Raw genomic sequence first — 13,354 nt, 5'->3', positions numbered from 1 at the left:
TATAAAATAAAAATAAAAATATCACTACATAATTTTTCTCTTTAAGTTAATATTTCATGCGCTTTCATTCTCTATTTCATTAAAATGAATTATATTGAATACACATTTTTTTCTAATTAACGATTTCTATTGTTTGTCTACCCGAAAAAAAAGTTCATGCTTCGCCACTGGTTACTGCACGTTGCATTAATAATTTTTGAGCGTTATTTTCGTGTTTTTTTCACTATGGCTGTTTATCCCCCTTCCGAAAGAGATCAAGTAATTAAATGGTTTTATGGAGACAATTCGGCAGTACAATGAGATTTGTTTTCAGTGATATTTGAGAATAGACCGAGTCCTTGTGCAAAAACGGTTTTAAATGGGGTTACAAATTTTGATACATCTTTTTGTCTTCAAGATTGTAAAAAATGCTACACAAAACGTCAAGAACCACCTGTTGAAGTGATCCAGGATATAGAACGGCGGGAAGAAATGGTTTGCAGTACCCTAGAACTTGATTAGACACGGTCCACTAGAAGTGTTGGAGAGGAACTGGATATAAAAAATTATGTTACCAAACATAGCAACTGCACTGATGTCTACGTTAAACAGTGTATCCCAAAACAAAACCAATCAGACAAAAAAAAGTTTATGGTAGGAGTGACTCCAGAACTAAAGGATACTATCTACAGCAATTCCTTCTGGCCAAAGAATGTTGCATTTGAAAGGTTTAACTTCTCACTTGGACGGAATTTTTTAGATGGACGGAAAAATCTGAACCAGAATCTGAATTAGAGGGAGTTGCCCGCATACACCCGACTTCCAATCTCAAAATGATGTCCCTTAACATTCGAAGTTTGACAAAAAAATTGGATGAGTTGGAAATCCAGATTGAAAACAAGAATTTTGATATAATATGTCTATCAGAACATTGGCTTCCTCAACAAGCAGTAGAAAGTTACTCTCTGCCTGGATACCATCTATCCAACAGTTTCAGCCATACTGAAGCAGGAAGAGGTGGAGTCCTTATCTACACCAGAGAACCGTTTCTTGTAAAGAAGATCCCAACTATAGACAACATGTCAATAGAGACACACTTTGAAGTCGTTGCGACTGAGATTGAAGCCTTGCAGGTTGTAGTTTTGAGTGTCTACAGATCTCCATCAGGTAAATTAGACGTGTTCTTTCAGAGTCTTGATACAGTTCTAAATTTCTTATTCCATAGACGCAAATGTACCTTTATTTATGGTGATTTTAATATAGATCTTCTAGAGGATAACCTCACTTCAGCAGAGTTCACCCAACTTGTCAGCACATATGACTTTAAATTCCTGGTAAATAGCGCAACTAGAATCTCAAAAACCACAAAAAGCAGTTGCCTTGATAACTGCATAACAAATTGTGCAATTAATTGTAAATGTACTCTATGGGACACTTATATGTCAGATCATATGGCTATTATTAATACATATGAATCAATAAATGAAACTACTGAAAACACCCACACAACGGTCTTAGAGTTCAGACCGTATTGTGGAGAGAGATTTTCCGGCTGTGTTACTTCATTACTAAACGTTGACTGGTTGTTGGTACTTGATAATTGTAACGTTGACAATTCTTTTGAAATATTTCTCAATGTTCTAATGTCTATTATAGACTTTTATATTCCCAAAAAAACTAAAACAATTCTCACCACAAATAAAGAAAAAAAATGGTTTAATAATGAACTGAAAAGATTGAGAGATAACTTAAACTTCTTTTCTACCTTAAATAAACATAACAGTACTCTAGATCTCTCAGAATGGCTAAAAATTCGTATCAAGGAATATAAAACTAAAATAAAACAAGCAAGACACTCGTATTATACAAACAAAATAGGAAATAGTCATAACAAATCCAAAACCATCTGGAACATCATTAAAGAAACAAAAAATAATGATCCTAGTAATTCGAAATGTAATGTAACTCCCGATGAGTTTAACAAATTCTTTGTGAATATAGCTGACTCAATTACAAATACCCTGCAAAAATCCAATGATCCCGTACAATTTACAGCAAAATATGTACATAACAATTCAACAGTATTTCTTTCACCTGTTACCGAAATAGAAGTCATTGATCTATTAAAAAGTTTAAGTGATAGTTCTGCTCAAGACATCTTTGGTTTGAGCAATAAAATATTGAAACAACTTGCAAATGGTTTACCACTATCTCTAATAATAAACAAATGTTTTTCATCTGGTACATTTCCACAAAAGCTTAAAATAAGTAAAGTTGTTCCTATATTTAAAAAGGGTAATATGGATGATCCAGGAAATCATCGACTAATATCAATAATACCGATATTATCCAAGCCCATTGAGCTCTGTCTAAACCAACGTCTCATATCTTTTCTTGATAAACATAATTTACTTTCACCAGCGCAGTTTGGCTTTCGAAAAGGAAGATCCACTGCTGATGCACTCAGGGTAATGGTAGACTACCTGGTTGATGCATTTGAGGGGCGCAAGACAGTGAGTGCAATTTTCTGCGACCTCTCAAAAGCGTTCGACTGTGTCTCGCATAGTATTTTGTTGAGCAAGTTGGTTTTTTATGGTATCCGGGGTATTTGCCTAGAACTTATCCAGTCCTACCTTTGTGAGCTTCAGCAGATGGTGACTTGTGGAGGAAGAACATCCTCCATACTTCGAATAACAACAGGGGTGCCTCAAGGATCAATCTTGGGTCCTCTTCTGTTTTTACTTTATGTAAATGAATTACCCGCCCACTTCTCAGAGGTGATATCTGTACAATATGCGGATGACACAACTCTTCTTAGTCAGCATTCAGATCTGATTTCCCTACAGAATGGAACTAGTGCAACTCTTCACAAGTTAATAGTATGGTTTGCTGACAATAATCTATGCTTGAATCTAAATAAAACAGAGGTGGTTAATTTCTCTTTAAGGGAAAGACATCAGAGAATAGACGCGATCAAATTTCTGGGTGTTTATCTAGATAATAAATTATCATGGAAGCACCATATAATAGATCTGGCAAAAAAACTCTCGTCGGTTCTTTTTCTATTGCGCAGAATTGTTCAATTGGCGCCTCCAGTAGTATGTAGAACGGCGTATATGGGACTTTTTCAATCAAAGTTGTCATAAGGACTGTTATTTTGGGGTAACTCGGCTGACTGGCAGAGAGCATTTAAGTTGCAAAAATCGGCACTCAGAATTCTAGGAAACAAAAAACCAACAGATAGTTGTAGACCTTTATTCAAAAATTTAAAAATCATGACAATGCCTGTCCTATACATTCACCGATGTCTGATATTTGCCAGAACATACTCTTTTAGATTTAGCACAGTAAATAGTAGGCACTTATATGACACCAGACATGGGGGAAATCTTTTACTTCCACAACACAGGCTTAGTCTGACCCATAAGGGCTATATGACTAATGCCATAAAACTTTTTAATGCAATACCCGAAACCACAAAACAACTACATTTAAATAGATTTAAGCAAGTAACAAAAAACCTGATTTTGGAGATCTGTCCATACTCATTGGACGAATTCTACAATAGTCTTTAACCTAGTCTATCAAAATTTATCGAATACTATACTTTTATACCTGTATAACAAATGTTTCATACATACTTGTGAGCATTTCTGATGCGAACCAAAATTTGTATTTTGTTTATTTTTTTTTTTATTTGCTATGTTATGTAGGTAAAACTCTGATAGATTAATGTCTCCCTTTGTGCACTGTATTATTGGCGTTTGACAGTCTATACCTTTTGACGATGCTAAGCTGTTGGATGTATTTGAGCAAATAAAGAAGTATTATTATTATTATTATTATTAATGAGCAATAAAACTGTTGCTCGTATCTGGAAAAAATATGGGTATAAATGTTTCAAGTATTCAAAAACTCAGGAAATATTTCCTGAAGACCAGTGGCGAAGAATGGAATTTTGTGAAACCATGATGGAAAAGGCAAATGAAAACGAATATTTTTAAAAAAATATTTTGTTTTCTGATGAATCTTCTTTTCCATTACATGGCAAACACAATCCTTCCATTGTTCGTTATTGGTCTCAGGAAAACGAGCACTGAAGTTTTCAGTTTCGTACCCAGTATTTTGGGCGACAATGTTATAGGGCCATTTTTTATTGATGGCACTTTAAACGCCCAAAATTACCTTGAGTTGCTGCAAAACCAAGTTCTTCCTGCCATTCAAATCCTACCTAATGTAGACCTGGGATCGGTTTATTTTCAGCAAGATGGCTGTCCTGCTCATAACGTGGGGTTACCTTAAGCAGACCATTCACAAGCATGAATTTAGTAGGCCAACAAATTTAGAGGAGTTGCGAAATAAAATTATCGAAGGTGCCAATTCCATTTTACCTGAAACTCTTTTGGAGGTGCGAAATAGCTTTTACGAAAGGTTAAGTTTTTGTTTAGCGAAAGAAGGCGGTTTATTTTATTTAAAAAAATGATATGTTGTTAAGTTTGTTTATTAGAGTTTTATTTCTGATTTTTTATTATATTTTTATCAGAGTTGATATTTTATTTTTTATTAGAATAACACTTTAATTTTCATTATGCAAAACGCAGCATATTAAACATTTTAAGACGCATTGTCATGTCTGTAAAACCCGCATGAGAATAAATATTTAAAAAATGCCTGGATTTTCGGGTAATATTTTGGGACATTTTGTCGCCAAACGACGCAGCTCTCACGAAGTCAGATATTTACTACAGTGTTGCCAGGTGAAATAAAATGAAATCATGAAAAATGTAACCAAAAATCATGAGTTTTGGAAAAAAAATCATGAGATGGCGTTTTAAGCCCTATTTAAAAAAAAAACATACATTATTTTTATTAAAATATTTTTTTGATGAAATAAAGATACAAGTACCAAAATATCTACTTTTTTATTAACAAATTTAAATAAAAACATAAAATTATATGTTAAAGTAAACAAACGTACATAATCTTAAAGTAAATAACTGAAAAACAAAAATCCGAAATATCCGTTATTTTATTCTGACTCATCGGAATCATAAATTTGTTTATTTAATTTTTTAAGCAAATCTTTTCCTATTGGAAAATTTGAACAAATACGGTTTTCTCTGCCCACTAAACTTTTGGTGTGCAGTATAGCAGCTATCATAGGAGTTTTCAACCGATTTCTCTGTTTTGTTTTGTTTAAATTTATCTGACAAAACACCCTCTCTACGTTAGCACTGGAATGCGGCAAAGTTAATAAATTAAACACAAAATTACTTAAATTGGGAAACCGGGATTCTGTATTTTCCACACATTTAATCTTAGCAATTTTACCCCAAAAATCGCAAATACCTTTCCAGGTAAAATTAATTTCATAATTTCTAAGTAACAACCATTCATTGTCAATAACTTGCATATCAGCAGGAATTAAATTTTGAAACAACATAGAAACATTACTTATAGACCTGATTTTTCTTGATTTAACTACCTCAGGATCTAGAAATTCTAATTTCTGAAACACAGAGTTTTTAAGTGGAAATCTTGACAATATTTGCTCCACACTCTCAATATAAAAGTCTAGACCTCTTAATTTTACCATGTCAAGTCGGTTTTTCTCCGGATCGGCAGAGTTTATGTGGGCAGAAAAGTACATGTCATTTAAATTTAAAAAAAGTCTAGGGTCTTTAAAATCTATATTTTCAATGTTGGCATTTAGATATTCGTCCTTAATATAATAATCTAAAATTGTTTTAACTGTTCTAGCAACCTCTTTATAAATAACGTGAATTTTGGGCGATTCGCTTTGCATTAATTTGTTTAAGCTATTAAAAATAGGTAGTACATGCGATAAAAATGATAAGTATAATTTATTTTCGGGCGTGTTTAGTTTTTCTAAAATAATATTTGCTTGACTGATTTTAAGAGACGCCTGATCTACGAAATACAACCTCAAAGCTTCATATTGATTAAGAAGCCTTTTAACCACGCATTCCAGAGATAACCAACGTGTCTGGCTAGGATGTAAAATCTTCGATATTGAGACATTTGCAAATTCCTGGAATTCCTTATATTCTTCCACTCTCTTCGGACTATTTGAAAAATAGTTATATACCTGTAAAAAATTATATTTTTTAATTAAGTATACATTTATTTTATTAGCGTATAGCTTACTTCTCTCGCAAATTGTTCCACTTCCTCAGGCAACTTGTGGCATGCATATGATGCACACAAATGAAAGCTATGGCATATGCATTTCATTATGAATATACCTGGAATATTTTCTCGCAATCGACTGACCACAGAATTATTAACGCCAACCATGTTGCTCGCTCCATCTGAAGCAAAGCCAATAAAGTTTGACTTATATGGAACACCATTTTCGGTAAGGAAGTTGATTAAAATTTCATAAAGTGCAGCCCCTGTGGTCTCTACTACTGGGATTAACGCCAAAAAGTTGTCTTCAATGTCAAAATTAATGCACATTCTTACAACTAAACATAAATGTTTGGTGCACGAGTTATCAGTAGACTCATCTATGATAATGCTAAATTTATTATCCCTCATTAGGCCAAGTAGCCAAGATTCTTGAGACAAGCCTGTAACTTTTTGTAAAACTCTTGACATCTTTGTTCGTTTACATTTCGTTTGTTTGACAATATCTGAATCAGTGCCTACAGCATAGAGATAATCGATGAAATGCTCCATCAAATTCATAGGGAGATTATGTTCGGCTAGAAACCCCGCAGTTCTTATAATTCCTTCTTTCGCTTTTTCTTCAATGCTTATTTTTTTAGAACTTTCTGCAAACATTTGACTTGATTTTACTTGACTTTGCTTGCCCATTGATGCTCTCTGCAAAGCTTTAACATGCTTTTCAGTCTCAGAATGTTTTACTAGTTGGGTTTTCCCTGCAGATACCTTAACATCACATTTACAGTAATCGCACCTTAAATTTTTAAAAAAAAACGTTTACCTCCATTAAAATAAAAGTTTTGTTCGCCTTAAATTATATATATCCGCATTAAAGCAAATTTTAATTAGTTACGATTCAGTAACTCATATTATCATTTAATTCTCAATTTAACATTATTATAAGCAGTGGCGGCTCCTTCTTAGGGTCAATTGGTCAATGACCCCCCTAAAATAATCTCATAAAAATACAAATTTTATTAAAAATATCTTTTATCTAAAACTTCACTGTGAATTATAAAATTCTCTAAGCAGTCTGCATTGGCAAAACAAATAAATATATTACCAAAGTCGCGCCTCGCGCTCATCACACAAGCCCGTGGCTGGGCCGTATTTTAAATTGTCCCTATACAGTTCTTATGGCTTATGGAGAAATGCATGTAAAATAGAACAAAGAGGGCAGATTCGCATTTCGTGAGCGGGAGTGAGAGTCACCTTTCAGTCCTATGTCTCTAATGTAGTCGACGGCCCGACTGGATGAATGTTTTGTTTTAGTTAGTTGTTTGCCGCCCGCACTTTGACGGTATTGCATATATCGTGGCGCGTGTTTACATTTCGTAATTTATTTTTGTAACTATTATCGGATTTTTTTTTCTGATTGAAAAAAAAAACAAGATGAGTGTGAGTGTTGTTGACGAAATAATTGCCTTAAAATCTGCTGGAACATTAAATTATGAACGGCGCCTTGAGAAAAAGGAAAGTGGTCGACCAAAACCAAATATGAATTTAAAACAAACAACAAAGGATAGGGGTAAAGATATTCAAAGATATTTTAAAGAATCAATGTACAATTTGTGTGATTGGATTTGTGGCTGCAGTGTGAGAAATGCATTTTTTTGCTACCCGTGTTTATTGTTTTCGAATGACGCTGTATGGGCGAAAAATGGAGTAACTGACATTAAGCACTTAAAAGTGAAAATTACAAAGCATGCTTCTTCCACTACTCATATAAATTCATCAATGAGTTACGCAAGTTTAGGACGTGTTAACATAAGACAGCAACTTGATAGTGTATATCGTAAATCTGTGCATGACTTTAATGAATCGGTTTCTAAAAATAGGTATATCTTAAACAAACTAATCGACTGTGTAAAATTTTGCGGAGTTTTCGAAATTGCATTGCGCGGTCATGACGAAAGTAACAGCTCCAATAATCCTGGAATTTTTCTGGGCCTTATCGATTTTGTTTCTGAACTGGATTTAATGTTTAAAGAACATATTGAAAAAAGTACAGTATTTAAAGGAATATCAAAAACAATTCAGAACGATATTTTAGAATCAATGTTAGCCATTGTACATACTCATATAATTAAGGAGATTGGCCAGACAAATTTTGTGGCAATTCAAGTAGATGAGACCACAGACAGCTCCAATAAAACGCAGATGATTGTCATATTGCGATATGTATTAACTGGTATTGTACATGAAAGATTTTGGAAATTTGTTAACCCTCCAGGTACCACAGCACAACATTTAACTAATGTAATATTGGAAGAACTTCAATTATTAAAAATTAATGAAGCACCTGAAAAGTTGATTGCCCAAAGTTACGATGGTGCATCAGTCATGAGCGGTAAACTGGGAGGAGTACAAACAAAAATTAAAGAAATATACCCAAATGCACACTTTATTCACTGCTATGCCCATCAACTTAATCTTATCCTGCAAAAAGCGGCGAGTCAATATAAACCGATAAAAATATTTTTTGCAAATTTACACGCATTTTCGTCCTTTTTCGGCCGATCTCCAAAACGTACGATGGTTCTGGATAGAGTGGTTAAAGTAAGGGTACCTAAAGCTGCACCCACTCGATGGGCTTTCAATACAAAATGTGTTGAAATTGTATACACTTATAAAGATGATTTGAAATCTTGCTTAGAGGAAATTATTGATGAGGAGCAAGATGGTAACAATATAAATCAAGCAACTGGTTTAAAAAGACATTTGGAAGATGAGCTTTTTTTATTTTGGTTAAATTTTTTCCATAAAATAATGCCCCATGTTGATATATTGTTTAAACAATTGCAAATGCGAGATATTGATGTCATATCTGTCAAAAATTATATACTGTCTTTTAACAACAATATCCAAATAATTAGAAATACTATGTTGGAATCAGAAGAACCAAGCACATCAACAGCAAAAAAAAGAAAAACTACTACAGCTACAGAGGATCCAAAGCGACGAACTGCACTGGAAATTTGTGATATTATTATATCTGAAATAAATCACAGGTTTGGTTTCAATGATCATCTCATGATTTCACAGTTATTCTACACAGAGAAATTTGAAGCATACACTACCAACTTTCCGCAAAATATTTTAAATATGGCGAAGGCTCATTATCCCACAGTAAATATTTCCAAACTAAAATCTGAACTTGAAGTCATATATTGTCGTGAGGATTTTCGCAATAGTGCCGGTGCAGTAGCCATACTTCAGCTTTTTATTAACATGAATTTGTCTGAAACATTTTCTGAAGCAGTGAAATTATTAAATATTTTGTGCACACTCCCTATGACAACCGTGGAAAGTGAGAGATGTTTTTCTACTTTAAAAAGAGTAAAAACATTCCTGCGTAATACGATGGGACAATCTAGACTTAGTGCCTTGTCTATGTTGAGCATCGAGAAAACGCTTGTCAAAAGCATTCCAAATTTCAATGAGAAGGTCATAGACTATTTTGCAGAACTAAAGGATAGGAGAATTGACTTAAAATATAAAAATATTTAAGATAAGTTTCATTTTAATAAATTTACAATTAATTATATATGTAAAAAGTACCGACGTGACGACGACGTGACGCTAGGTCATCATCATAGATCGTCGCCCCAATATTTATGTTTTGGGATACTTATGTCGGCGGGGCAATAACTTATTATAAGTTATTTGTTAATTAATAGCTATAGTTTATTACTAGTGACCTAAGAGTTATTTTTCTTTAGAATTTAAATTATGGTTACGTTAGTGTTTTTATATTTTTTTACTTTTTGGGACTGAACCGAGTTAGAGGGGACTCACTCTTTGCCTTTCTTTAGGAAAGCATGTATTTTTGTTGTTCGTAACGTCGCAGTTTTATTATTAATATAATTTTTAATTTAATTATCGAGTTTTCTCACATATAAATATTCCTTTATATCAGTCGATAACCTGTTTATACCCTTTTTCCTATATTTTTATTTAAAATATTTACTCTAATAAAAAGGCAAAGTTAATTTTCGGAAAACGATTAAAGCATTTAAAGTTATTTTTACCCTCTTAATAGGGTAAATATCTCGATAAATATTATTGAGTTTTATCTAAGTCTGTATTTTCTATCTAAAATATAAATGCTAAAAGTTCTTTCAAATACTTTAAAAAATCAATAGTTTGATTTGTTTTTTTTTTATTAGAGTAAACTAAGTTTTTAAACCAAAATGACCCCCCTGAAGATTGACCCACGAGCCGCCACTGATTATAAGTGAATTTAGATTTTGTACTCAATAAATCCAAATTGCACTTATTTTTACAGAAAGTACCTTAACTTAAAATATCATAAATACCTACCAGGCAAAGCCTGTCCCCTTTTTGCTGTTCTCGATCCATTGCAAACCCGGTATATTTTTCCATTCCTTTTTAAAATTTTGCTTATAAACCTTTCTTTTCTTGCTAGGTCCTGGAAGAGATATACTCTTGGATGTACTACTACTAGAACTACTAGAATCACTGTCACTCATATTTTTTAATTATTTTCAACTCACAAATAATGCTTTACAATACCAAATACACGAGCAAATGCATAAAACTTCGTGAAAAATATAGCCCGTAGAAATATCCGAGAATCTCGGGGAATCCCCATACTCGTCAGTATTTCCCGTTTATATAGGGCTGTGCGGATATTATTTAAGGCTTTATGATATTTATATGTGTACATTTAGTTGTAGTTTTAGGTTATTTTTATTTTATTTTTATTTTTACGACTAATATTCTGAGTTACGATTTTAAATCTTTGTTTTTTTTTTAAATCATGAGATTTTTAGACAAAATCATGATATCATGAGATGTAAGTCAAAATCATGAGATCTCATGATAAATCATGAGACCTGGCAACACTGATTTACTAATCCCGTCCTCGGGCCGGCCGGGGTGGTGCTCTATCGCAGGCACTCGTACACGCGCGACGTTGCAAAATTTCGCCTCTATGCGGTTTCCTATAAGTAACGAACAAAAACACGATCTGTACAGTGTACCTAGTACCTTTCTTAAATTTAAGTAAACTAGAAATATTAATTTTTCTTTTTAGATGTAGTTAAATAAATAAGCAAATGTATTAGAATGTAGTCAGGTTAAGTATCTTTTTGGATCCTATTTCTAATCAATAATATTATTTAGTTTTTACTTTTAGGTAAATATAATAAAATGTAGATTACAAATTTAAGAGCAGTTTTTTTTTAAATCAATTTTATAATATTTGGAATTTTTGGCTGTGTCAGTTCTGTCCCGATTTTCTAAACAGAAAGGGTGGCAACGCTGGATCATGAAGACTATAATCATCTAAAATTAAACACTTACAATTAAAAAGTTTTAACTCAACACAATGATGAAAAGTTGCACTTCACATTGCAGGAAGTTTTTGGGACCATCATTGACGGAAACGTAAAGTTTGATACTCAGGCCTTTCATGTATTTAGAGTCTGCTTAGGGACACTAGACCAGCGGTAATGAATGGGCTTCAAGAGTACCCACTTCTATTACTACTACAACTTGTACTACATGAAAAATCATGAACTTCTTGTGACGCAATTCATTCACCCTTTAAGTATATTCACCTACTTAGCGTGAAGGTCTTATTACGTCATAACTTCCTGGAAAATCGGTCATATATTTCCACATATCTTTTATTATCAAACACAATTAACTGCGTCATCAATTATTTTATATTTTTATAATTTTTTAAAATTTTAAGTCCTCAAGAAAAGTACACTTGCAGAGGACATACCCTAGTGTAACCACAAGAAAACTACTTACGATCCCCAATACTCCGGCCACTTGCACCAAAGGGCGCATCAGCCCCTTTGATTTTTCCTCCCCGTCGGAAGGCATTTTCGGGCCCCTTTTTCCACGCGAAAAGTCACTTTCCACCCCTGCACATGCAACACAAAGCGCGATTGTTCGTGACTAATATGCGTTAGAATAATTATTTTTGGAGTAAACATCATATCAAAGCAATTCGGTGTGCGATAAAAACAGATAAAGTAACGAGAAAACAATCGAACGGTGCTCCAAGATAGAGGGGGAGGCCACTATGGTGTTTTTCCTTTTTTTTGATATCGTTTATAATCATCTTGATAATTGGGGATTTTTTTATCGTCGATTTTCAATCGTAATTTTATGGTGCTTAATAGCGTTATCGCGGATATGATGTGGTAATTAAAACGTCGTAAAATTTTATGGATTTAAGCAAAATGTTAATTTTTTTAAAAGCTGTCGAGTCTACTATGGCTCGATATTTCTTGTAAATTTGTGATTGCCATATGTTGATAAAAAAGAGACAAAAAAAACTTTAGTTTATCTTCAGTTTAAAATTCTTGAAATAAAAAGAAAACAAGACAATAAGTCAAAAAAATATTAAAAATATGGTATGTACATATTATGTACAGGGTGTCCCAAATTCCAGGGTGACCATTGGAATATCGGAAACCGTAAGAGTTACAGGGTCGGTTAAATGGAGGCAAAGTTGCGCAACTTGGAGCTTAATAAAATCGCGTTTAAAAAATTTTAAAATTCCGGATACTTACCGAAGTTATCCGAAAAAAATCGAATTTTGTCAAAATCGTTTTTACCTTCTACCGACTTTATTTAAAGAGACTTCGGAAAACTAAAACCAGTTTTTCATTGTCCTACAACATGAGGCAAAAAAAAAATAATCCGACGTTTTGTTTTCTTTCAATCATCATGAACTCTATTTTTTCTTATTGGCTCCATATTGGATTTTTTAATTTTTAGTATGTATTTTTAATTGCCTTTAAAATGAGGTATCGCACTTGCATGTCCGATTACTCCTTCTAGTACTTCCCATAAGAACTCTATGAGTGCAAGAGAGAAAGATATATCAATGGGATTTCCAAATTAATTGATTTTATATAAACTAAAGCTATAAAATACTCGGTTTTTGATATAGTTTTTTTAAACTAATTCAATAAAAATGCATCCGGTACGGACACACTGTACACTGACGCCGTGCATCAGACAACCATCGTCTTTTTACAGACAGAGACACACAGCAGACTGACGATGTGCATCAGACGGCCATCGTTTTTAAACGGAGAGACACACAGTAGACTGACGACGCGCATCATACAGCCATCGTTTTTAACCGCAGAGACACACAGTAGACTGACGACGTGCATCAGACAGCCATCGTTTTTAA

At 33.3% G+C, this 13,354-nt stretch overlaps 2 protein-coding genes across 3 annotated transcripts in view; both read right to left on the bottom strand.

The window, feature by feature from the left end:
- The window catches only part of LOC126747329 (uncharacterized), a 28,507-nt gene extending 16,378 nt beyond the window's left edge, over positions 1-12,129 (bottom strand). Inside the window, exon 1 of one of the 2 annotated variants that reach the window (XM_050455882.1) lies at positions 11,953-12,129. In XM_050455882.1, coding sequence (XP_050311839.1) covers positions 11,953-12,027 — 75 coding nt within the window. In that variant the 5' untranslated portion in view covers positions 12,028-12,129. The remainder of the gene's footprint in view (positions 1-11,952) is intronic. The other variant, XM_050455883.1, reaches the window with a different exon arrangement.
- Positions 4,883-6,858, bottom strand: LOC126747327 (uncharacterized). The gene is made up of 2 exons (XM_050455880.1): positions 6,148-6,858; positions 4,883-6,088 (listed from the first exon to the last, which is right to left on the bottom strand). The coding sequence occupies exons 1-2, from the start codon at positions 6,817-6,819 to the stop codon at positions 5,009-5,011; spliced, it is 1,752 nt and encodes a 583-aa protein (XP_050311837.1). The 5' UTR covers positions 6,820-6,858; the 3' UTR covers positions 4,883-5,008.
- Positions 12,130-13,354: the final 1,225 nt, after the last annotated feature.

Source organism: Anthonomus grandis, chromosome 19 (assembly GCF_022605725.1).
Source record: "Anthonomus grandis grandis chromosome 19, icAntGran1.3, whole genome shotgun sequence".
Classification (NCBI taxonomy): domain Eukaryota; kingdom Metazoa; phylum Arthropoda; class Insecta; order Coleoptera; family Curculionidae; genus Anthonomus; species Anthonomus grandis.
The sequence above is the reverse complement of the archived record's forward strand: the minus strand, read 5'-3'. Positions and strand labels throughout refer to the sequence as shown.

Excerpts from the sequence above, each read along its gene's own strand:
- LOC126747327 (XM_050455880.1), bottom strand. The coding sequence starts at position 6,819 with ATGGGCAAGCAAAGTCAAGTAAAATCAAGTCAAATGTTTGCAGAAAGT. Across the intron at positions 6,089-6,147 it reads TGGAACAATTTGCGAGAGAA|GTATATAACTATTTTTCAAA; the intron begins GTAAGCTATACG and ends AATTTTTTACAG.